The sequence below is a fragment of the Trichechus manatus genome, unplaced genomic scaffold (genome assembly GCF_000243295.1).
Source record: "Trichechus manatus latirostris isolate Lorelei unplaced genomic scaffold, TriManLat1.0 scaffold00039, whole genome shotgun sequence".
NCBI lineage: Eukaryota > Metazoa > Chordata > Mammalia > Sirenia > Trichechidae > Trichechus > Trichechus manatus.
In genome coordinates, this window is record NW_004443975.1 from 2,322,229 (window position 1) to 2,333,062 (window position 10,834).

At 37.2% G+C, this 10,834-nt stretch overlaps 1 protein-coding gene across 1 annotated transcript in view; it reads right to left on the minus strand.

Moving 5' to 3' along the window:
* Positions 1 to 10,834, minus strand: part of RGS7 (regulator of G protein signaling 7) — a 567,494-nt gene that overhangs the window by 103,436 nt on the left and 453,224 nt on the right. The window contains exons 4-5 of the mRNA XM_004375937.1: positions 9,311 to 9,417; positions 6,307 to 6,358 (exon numbers count right to left, since the gene is read on the minus strand). Of these exons, the coding sequence (XP_004375994.1) occupies positions 6,307 to 6,358; positions 9,311 to 9,417 (159 nt within the window). The remainder of the gene's footprint in view (positions 1 to 6,306; positions 6,359 to 9,310; positions 9,418 to 10,834) is intronic.

The following is a 10,834-nucleotide window of genomic DNA, read 5'->3' on the forward strand; positions in this document are numbered from 1 at the left end:
CTCACTGTTGCAGCCACTGTGTCAATCCATCTCATTGAGGGTCTTCCTCTTTTTCGCTGACCCTCTACTTTACCAAGCATGATGTCCTTCTCCAGGGAGAAAAATGTAAGGAAGGAGCCAGTGCAGAAACTAGTAGCTCAGGTCATTAGGTATAATCTTTTCAGCAGGCTTGTTTCACTGCTTGGAGAGACAAGTCGCAAGACACTTCCAAGCGAGTGGTTCAGTATATTTGTGAAGTTATTTTTTAGTACAACAGAGATCATTTCTAGAAATTATGAACCAGGGATACATTTCAAAACTATTAATAGGGTCTTAATTTTATTTTATAGACACCATTTTTAAGAATACTTTCCATCTAGATAAGTACGTGTGTATTGTACGTAGGGACAATGCAATTATATACACAATACATTTAGAGGCATAAATAATATTCATATACACATACATATACATACACACAAATATATGTATGTATGCATTTGGTTACATGCAAACATTTGGTAAGAAAGTAAATCAACTGTTTTAAGATTTGCATAAATAAGGTAAAAGCCAAACCTTTTTACAACTTACTCCTTTCCACTAGGATGCTTTGTGTCTTGAAATGACAAAGGCTTGGGAAGTTCTTTAGAGGAGGAGAATGATTTGTGCCATAGTTTGCATTGTTTAAGACATCATAAATGCTTCAGTTCATTTTAATGAATGGTCTTAGACAAGTACTGAGTTCTCACTGTTATTTTAGGTAAATGTTTTTGTTTTGCTTTTAAGGACATAGATTTTTGTTAAAACTAGTTTTGCAAAAATAGTTTATGAAATAAATTACTAGTAATAACAAAATAAATACTAGTAACCAAATATAAGTAAAATAAATATGGCTTTTTTTTTTTTTAATTAAGAGAGGTGTATGGGAATCTGTCATTTTTACAAATTATGAGATTAGACTTCTGCAATTTGGCTGACTCAGTGGAGGTCTTAAATTTTGTTTATTTGGCGTTTCAACATTTTAATTGTCCCCAGATCATCTGTAATTCTGAATGATGATGAGACATTCCTGGTAAGAGGCAATGTTTTCTTTTTCTTCCTGGATCCATCTTTGATCTTGTTCCAGGGCACATCAATTTAGAAACACCCATTGATCATGATTGCTTTGGGAAACAAATGTTGGAACATTAACTTGCCAATCATGTTCTTTACAGGGTTATGGTAGAAGACATATAAAGTTTAAACACATGCGAGGCTTATGTCTCCATGGATCCTGATTAGGTAAATACACTCTAATTTTTTGTCTATGCCCTTTGATCATGCCCTGCCAAGTCAGGGTGCCAGGTTTCTCTTCCATTCTGTTCCAGGGCAGTTCCAAAGCTACAGGGAAATCAAGGGGAAAATAACAACCACAAAAGAGACGTTTGCCATGACACTAATGGTTGAATTTCAGACACTCGCTGAAGCCTAGTGGGAAGGGAGAACACAGGAGAAGAAACAACCAACTTTAACTTCCCCATTACTCTCAGATGTTTACTCTGAGACTATCCCGTGAACAAAAACTAAAAAGACAATACAGAAACAAAAGCAAAGAAGAAAAAAATCAAGAAAATAAAAATAACATGCTTAGGTATGCTTTGTTAATTTTCCCTTCCCTTGTGAACATCTGCTCTCTAGAACATGGTTTCAGGAGCCACAGAGTGTCTGAAAGAATGGGCTCAAACACAGCAACAATTGTGAGGATGGCGCAGGACCAGGCAGTGTTTCGTTCTGTTGTACATCAGTTCGCTATGAGTCAGAACTGACTCAATGATTCCTAACAACAACAACAAACCTGGCTTTAAAAATAGACATAGCAGGGATGGGTTCATGAAAAGAACAGGTGTTGGTGAGGCAGTGGAGAAAATTGCTCTTCAATTGCTAGTGGGAATGTAAAATGGTACAGCCACTGTGGAAACAGCTGTCATTTCCTCAGAAAATTAAACATAGACTTACCGTATGATCCAGCAACCCCAATCCTAAGTATATATCTGAAGGAACTGAAAACAGGAACACAGATACTTTTACACAAGTGTTTACTGCAGCACTATTCACAATAGCCGAAAGGTAGAAACAGCCTAAATGTCCATCAACAGAGAAATGGATGAACAAAATGTGGTACATACATACAATGGGATATTACTCTGCCATAAAGAGAAATGAAGTCCTGATACACGCTACAACATGGATGAACCTTGAAATCATTATGCTGAGTGAAATAAGTCAGACACAAAAGGACAAAGGTATAACCCCACTTCTATAAAATATCTAGAATAGGCAATTATATAGGGACCAAAGTTCATTAGCGGTTACCAGGGGTGGGTGAGAGGAAGGGAGGAAGAGGGGACTCATTGCTTAGGGGACACTCTTCTGTTAAGGGTGGTGGAAAATTTGGGAACAGATAAGGGTGACTGTTGAACAACATGATCAACATAATTAATGTCACTGAATTGTAAATGTGAAGACTGTGGAAACAGCAACTGTTTTGTTAGATACATATATATACCACAATAAAAAAAAGTGAAAAAAAAAGTTAAATGACAAAGGCTTGGGAAGTTCTATAGAACACTATTAAATAGCACTATAGAGGTTCTATTAAAGCCCTTGTCAAATGAGCAACTTTGAAAATTAAGTGCCAAAGAGAATCAAGCTGGGAAAGCCCCCCCACCAATTTTAGTTAATGGGATGGACATATTAGATAGCATTGCAATGTTTTAGTACAAGAAATAAACAATGTCTGCTTTTAGAAATATAAAATTCTTCCATTTACCCAGCATCCTGAATTCTCAGTTTTCAATGTTTTATTATATATCATAGAATTATTAGTGTATCTGTGTACAAAGATAATGGTATTATTATTTTGTCAGCTAGTCAAGATTTAAGACATAGTTCTGAAGCCACATATGCTATTGATTTTCTTTTGCTTATGTGTTTATTTCAAAGCTATTTTGAATTGGTTCAATATGTATTTGATCTTTCTATTTGATCATAAATTCCTCATCATCCCTCCTCAAAATATAAAACTTTGAATATAGCAAGTTTTCTACCAATGTTAACTGACCAACATAAAGTCTGTCCCTTAAAAAAAATTACTATTTATTTCAAAGCTGCTATCATTATTTTAGGGGCCAAAGATGGTTCAGTGGTAGAATTCTTCCCTTCCATGCAGGAGACCCAGGTTTGATTCCTGGCCAAGGCACCTCATGTGCAGCTACCACCCATCTGTCAGTGGAGGATTGCATGTTGCTATGATGCTGAATAGGCTTCATTGGAGCTCCTAGACTAAGATGGACTAGGAAGTAAGGCCTCATGATTTACTTTTGAAAATCAGCCAATGAAAATCCTATGGATCACGTTTCATTGTGCATGAGGTCACCATGAGTCAGAGCCAACATGACGAGAGCTAACAAAAGCATAATTATTTTGTTGGCATACAATTGCTGTGATACACCAACAAGAATACTTTCATTTTACTACTCTCTTAATATCATCTATAAAGATTGTATATTTCTCTAGATCTTTTTTATATTACTTTAGTGAGGCTTTGACAAATAGAACTTAGTGTTGTCTGGTTCCTTAGAGGTCACCAAGTATAATCTCTCTCCCTGGGCTTGAAAACCTCTAATCACTTCCTGGAGAAAAGACAGGGCTTTCATTGAATATTTACTGAAGCAAGAATCATCACCCTACAAGAAAAGTTTCTGGACAATTTTCATTGCTAGAAAGTCTTTATGTGGAGAACACATTTGTCTTTTTGCAATTCTCACGTGTTGGTTTTGGTATGTCTCTGAAAGCACTCCAGACAAGTCTATCTCCTGTCCACATACATGGTAACACTTCAGTTCTAAATCCTCTTTTTCTGGCTAAATATTCCTGGATCCTTCCAATTGTCTTCATTTAACCTAGTTTTCAGACTCCAGTTGTCATAATCTTGACACAATCCACATTCTCAGTGACAGTCTTATAAGATGGCACTAAGAACCAAATGTACTATTAGTTGCACTGTGATTAGGGTGAGGTGACGGGGCACTCGCTTCAAGGGCAACGTTTAAGAGAGTGCCCAAAACAACAGGATCCACTGGGGTCAGGATATGGGTGATGAGAATGAGGTAAGTCGTACAAGTACAGGGTCAGATCCTGTCTTCACGAGCTGTAATTGTGAATCCTTTAACGTATTTATGAAAAACACAAAAGATGGAAACGAAGCATCACTGAGAATAAGAATTTGCTTTTCCACAAGGCACAGAAACAGTTTATCTGTCTCCAATAATGACAATAAGCACAGAAACATTAATTCCCATTTATTGAGTATGTGAGAGGCTCAATACCAATTTCTTTAGACATTAATTCAAATTCTTCCGACAACATTAAAAAGTCAATATTATTATTCCTGTTTTAAAAGTGAGCAAATCAAGGCTCAGAGATAGCACATGACTTGGCCAAAGTCACACAGTTGGTACGTGGTTGTGACAGTATTTGAGGTCAGGTTTGTCAGCCTCCAATACCTGCGTCTTTTGCCAAGAGCTACCTCTCAGCTCCACAAGCATTCTCTCCACTAGAATGGTAAACTCTTTAATGACATGATCCCCAGGCACCACCTCAGTGTGGACAAAATGCTCTAAAACATTCTCCACCTCAGACCCACAAATCAGTAGTTGTTTTGTTCTAACCTCTTTACCCAAGTGCGTCAGTTTTGAGGAATGTGTGCCCTGGATGCAGAAATCCGCACTCCCACTATTGGAAAGGATTTATCTACTCTCTGTATTAGTTTGGTTCTTGGGTGGCACAAATGGTTTGCACTTGTCTACTAACCTAAAAGTTGGCAGTTTGAACCCACCCAGCAGCACTGTGGAAGAAAGGTCTGGCGATCTGCTTCCAAGATTACAGCCAAGAAAACCCTATGGAGTAGTTCCACTACTTAACACATGGGGTCACCATGAGTCAGAATCAACTGGATGGTAATGGGTTTGATTTGGGTAGCCACGAGCAAGAAAGGACTTCACAGTGTTTCCCACACACACAGACACACACACACACAGACACACAGACACACACACACACACACACACACACTAGTTTACCAGTATTTTTGTTTTTAGATTTTTTTTTTCCATGTTTGAATCTTTGAGCAGAACCTCACCACTCTTGGATGAGCTGTCAAACTCAAGTTCCTAAAATGATGAACATAGGGAATAGATTCTATACCTATGGTTTTCTTACAAAGATGTTCCTCCAGGATTGATGCTAAAGAAAGCCAAATTGTTGTGGTGCTTCTCACTGCTTTTGCAGATGCTGGCCCCTTTGCCTAAAATGCCTTCCCTGGCTTATCTCCTGAAAAGCCACCTTTTCCCTTTGAAAATCCAATTCAAATGCTATTAATTCATCTGTGAAATCATTCTGGAATCCCACAGTAAAGTCACTCTTTCATTCCTCTAAACATCTACATAATTTTGCACGTACCTCTCTTATATTTACACTAAATTCCACAGTAACTGCTTCTGTAGAGGTCTGTTTTCCTCATCGAGCCTACAAGCTACCCAACGCTCAGCACTTACTGCAGCACTTGGTGTAGAAAAAAATTCTCGATAAATATTTGTAGAAATGATATTGAAAAACTATGTCATGTTATCTTTGAAAACTATAGTCTTTGGGAAGATTTAAGAAGACCAGTATTTACTAGGGACTGCTTATTTTCTTCCTGAAGTGCTTAACTGAAATCACAACTGTTGAACTGGATCCATTCTAAGTTCACTGAGAGTGCTTCATCCCTTAAAATTTCACATTAGTATACTTTTCCTCTTCCTTGCAACTTGGCCTGTTTGTCTTTAGCACAACCATCAGCTTATGGAATCACAGGATGTGTCATATAATAATGAGAACTAGTGAGAAAAGCGGAACCTAGAGAAGCCAAAGAACTTACAAAAAATCCCACAGCTAAGTGGGAGAGGTGAGGCAGAACTCTGGCTCTCTGGGCTTTTGTTACTCTTTCTAGTAGACCACGATACTATTAAAAATAGGAACATTTTTAAGCTTATGTATAGCTTTCTAACCTTTCCAGAGTTTTTCTTTGATAGTTAGAGATGGCACTATATCACTGAAAAAGTTGCCACCAGTTTTGGGAAAGACCTTCCAAACAAGATCATTCATAAATTCAATGGTAGAAGTATCGTCCCATATTGAACAGTGTGGTTTCCTTGTCTCAGTGGCAAATAAAGCAATAAAACACAAATACATATTCATCCAGACATAATGACTTTCTATAATAAAATGATGAGAATCTGCACTGACCATAGTCTGTATTTTCCGGCTCCCAACAATTTGATGGCCAAAAGTAGGGCGTCTGTGGAACAAAAGAAGTGAAACCCAAGTTAGACAAATAAAGAATTAAAGAGTTTCTGATTTATTCTCCGTTTTTATCTCCAACAATTATCCAGAATAGTTGTTAATAATTTGTTTTCAATCCAGAACAAGTGCCCAGAAAGATAATATAGCGTTTTTTTCTCTACATTTGCTTTGTCAAGAAAATGTTCAGCCTCCGAATTTGTGCAGAACCAGCAGGTATTTAAAATGGCGTATTTTTGCTACAATTTTACATTAACTGACAAAGGTAAAAGGTCTGATTTCATTATTCAAACAAAGAGTGCTGATCCACAGAGAAGACTGTAATTATTCTTCTCAGTCAGTCTTATGGCAAAACATGTTTACATATAACAAATTACTTTCTGTTCATATGTATCTCGACACTAACTTCAGTAGATCCAAAACTCCAACCATCAAAATCTTTCCCCGAGATTTGGAAGTAATTTGTCTAGTTCTGTTAATTAAATAAAGCAGCTGTCAACATCATCCAACTAGATGAAAACAACTTGTTCTTCTCACTTTTAAAAAACATTACTTCATAAAGGCACTTATTATCCTAAGTTTTTAAACTGCACAAACCAGAGGTCATTTAAAAAAAAAAAAAACTAATAGCGTCTTAGCTGATTGATTTGATTAACAAAAGGAACAGTTCTGAATCTGTAAATTCTACAAACTGAATTGACTAAGCTACAAAGAAAATGTATGGCCAGGAGAGACCCTGTTATTATCATCGGCAGTTCAGTTTTTCTAAATGCACTTTTCTAGCCCTGCTAGTTGGACATGCTTAGCTCCAAACTATGAACAAACTACAAACATCTGTCGACTCCATCAAGTCTTATTCCCCAGAATGGGATGACACCAGGACTCAATGGAGCAGTGACTGCAGGCATCAGTGTTGTGGGATTAATTATATTTATTAGGCAATTAGATTAACTATCTGTGTGCCATGAGCATACTGTGGTAATCTTGGTCACATATAAACAATATATTTGCTAATCAACAATAATTCTTGTTTATTAAAATGTTAACCTTAGGATCAAAAATTACTCTAATTTAATAATAAGCTGTTTTAAGCTACCATTACTTTCAGTTTAACTGCACAAAGAATAAAGCTCCATTGTTCTAAATCCTTTTTGAATTAATTAATTTACCTAATTTAAATTGCTTGAATAATTAGATCAGTATCACCATTTCAGGAGACTGCTTTGTCTCTTAGTTATTCACCGCAAAAACTTCTAAAGATTATTAGCTTTAGGATATAAAGGTCCTAAGGAAGTGGAGGAATCCCGGGGTGGGGGGTACAAATGGTTAATGCACTCAGCTTCCAATCAAAAGGTTGGAGGTTCAAGTCCACCCAGAGGTACCTGGGAAGAAAGGCCTAGTGACCTACTTCCAAACAATCAGCCACTGAAAAACTTGTGGGGCACAGTTCTACTCTGACACACATGGGGTCACCATGAGTCCAAGTCCACTCGATGGCAATTAGTAAGGAAGTGGAAGTGAGACTGTTTTTGGGGAACAATGATCTTTGAGAACAAAATTTTCTTAAGTATAGCCTCTCTTTGTTCTCAGTTTTCCTAAGCACTTTCTTAGGTGCCCAAATTACTATTCAGTCGTATATAACCAAAACCAAACCCGCTGCTATTGAGTGGATTCCAACTCATAGAGACCCTATAGGACAGAGTAGAACTACCCCACAGGGTTTCCAAGGAGCAGCTGGTGGGTTAGAACTGTCAACCTTTTGGTTAACAGCCGGACACTTAACCACTGCATCACCAGGGTTCCATTCAGTCACATATATATACATATATATACATATAAAACAGCTGCCACCGAGTCGACTCCAACTCATGGTGACATGTGTGTCAGAATAGAACTGTGCTCCATAGGGTTTTCAATGGCTAAGTTTTCAGAAGTAGATCACCAGGCCTTTCTTCTGAGGTACCTCTGGGTAGATTCAAACCACCAACCTTTTGGTTAGTAGTTGAGTGCATTAACTGTTTCCACCATCAGGGACTCATTATTTAGATATAGAGCATTTAACAGTACTCAGGACAGGTGAACAGAATGCTCCCATGTCTGAAAGTTGGACGGTGCAGAAAATCCTCTGGAAAATACCTGCAGTAAATAATTCACAGTTTGAATTCTGACATTATATGTGCTTTAATTTTATAAGCTATAATCCACTAATCAGTTATTAATTAATCATAAAGTCTAATGAAGTGTAGAATACACTTCAGGTAAATAATTGTGAAGTCCAGTATCAATGCCTGCACAATGACTGAAATTAGAGTCCATGATCATTTACTGAAAGAATAATTGTGTCTGTCTCATTTGGAAATGATCTAGAATGACTTTTATCAGTTTGCAAGTTTTCTAAGATGTCTTCTGCTTCAGGTGAATATGCACAAACGAAGCAGTATGCTTCTTAGTCTTCACAGTCTTGCAGAAGGGCCTCAGCTACCAACATGCAAAAGGTTTGTATAATTAGCTCTTTTCTGCAGCATCAAGCATCCCTCTGAGAGTTTGCTTGGACTGAAGATGGTTCTGGATTATAGGCAGCCAGAATAGAATAAATTCAGTTACATCTCTCTACCTTCTCCCTGATAGCTAAAAGCAATTTATAGATGGAGAGTCTCCCATCTTCCTGAATTCCATTAGTTTACTTTCTGAATTTCCCTTAAGCTTTTTATTTAAATAGAACTTTAATCATCACGCAATTTAGCTTTCCACAAATCATCTTAACTAAGCACACTCCATCTTTCTTTGGATTTATTGCTTTTTCTGTCTTAAATTTAACATTAATTAGTTTCTAACTAGCCTAAGTCAAAGTCAAATGTTATCATTTTCAAACTTTCTGAAAAGAAAATTAACCAACAAGCAAAATGCTGGCTTCTATTTAACTATTAAAGAACACTTTCATTAAACTTACTTGAAACCGGTAAAAGGTGCCATCATCCTTCAGTGTGAGGACATGATCTGAGATTGGAAAGAAATAACCGTGGGCAGCCATTAATGTTCCCAAATGGAGCGCCTCCACTGTTCCGTGAAAACAAAAAAGAACACAGAAAAGCTTTAATTCCTTATTTATCTTTTTATTGTGGACTTAGAGGAGTACAACATTTTTTTTTCTGGTTCCCTCTGAGCACATACTTGCATTTGAATTCTTGACATCCTGAAAATCTTGTGTTCTACATTTTCTTTCAGCTCTTTTACGCAAGGTATTAAGATGACTGTGGTTCCTGGGTAGTGAGTGAGTGAATGTGCAGTAACCACACAGCCCACTCTCACTCCACGAAGACCAGCCATTGAGAACATAGAGTTGTGGACACTGAAACCAGAAGGCTATCACAGAATCTGGTCCCCTCATTTTTATAGATGGCACATGTTTTGCTACATGTTAATGTTCTACAAACAATTCTATTTGGCATTTATATAGCAATTTAAAATTTTGAACTGTTTTTACTCAAACTGTCCCTGACCTCTGTCATGGATGTCTAATATTATTAGTGATTTTACTAAGGAAATAGACCATTATTATGTGATGCTGACAGAGAATGTTGATGTATCTATGACCAATTATGTTGCACCAAGTGAGCCTACCACATAATGGTAGAAAGGCCACCACTCGTCTGTTAGTTTGCATGTTCCTGTAGCTTCCTATAGCTGGAAGCTATACCACTAGTATTTCAACTACCAGCAGGGTCACCAATAGAAGACTGGTTCAGCAGATATTCTAGTCTTAGACAGACCAGGAAGAAAGGCCTGGTGATTTACTTCTGAAAACCTTATAGATCGCAACAGAACACTGTCTGACTTGCCTTCTTTGGACATGTCATCAGGCAGGATCAACTGTCAGAGTTGAAGATCATGTTTGAAGAATAGAGGCAAGCAAGGCTGAGGGAGACCCTTGGTAAGATGGATTGGCACAATGGCCACAACAATAAACTTGAACATGTGGCGATTGTGAGGATGATGTAGGACCAGGCAACGTTTCATTCTGTTGTGCACAGGGTTGCTATGAGTTGGAGTGATTCAATGACAGCTATCTATCTCTAAGTGAGCCTACAGTACTATGATTGACTGTCTAGAATACTCTAACTCTCAATATTCTATAGTGAGTATCCTAGATATAACTATGAAGAGATTTGACATTTAAAAAATTATACTTTTGAAGAATCAACAAAATCAACAAACCACTGGCCAGACTGACAAAAGAAAAACAGGAGAGGGTGCAAATAACCTAAATAAGAAATGAAATGGGTGACAATACAACAGACCCAACTGAAATAAAAAGGATCATAACAGAATATTATGAAAAACTATACTTCAACAAATTTGAAAACCTAGAGGAAATGGAAAAATTTCTAGAAACACACGGCCTACCTAAACTACAACAAAGTGATGTTGAAAATCTGAACAGACCCATAACAAGAGAAGAGATTGAAAAGGTAAT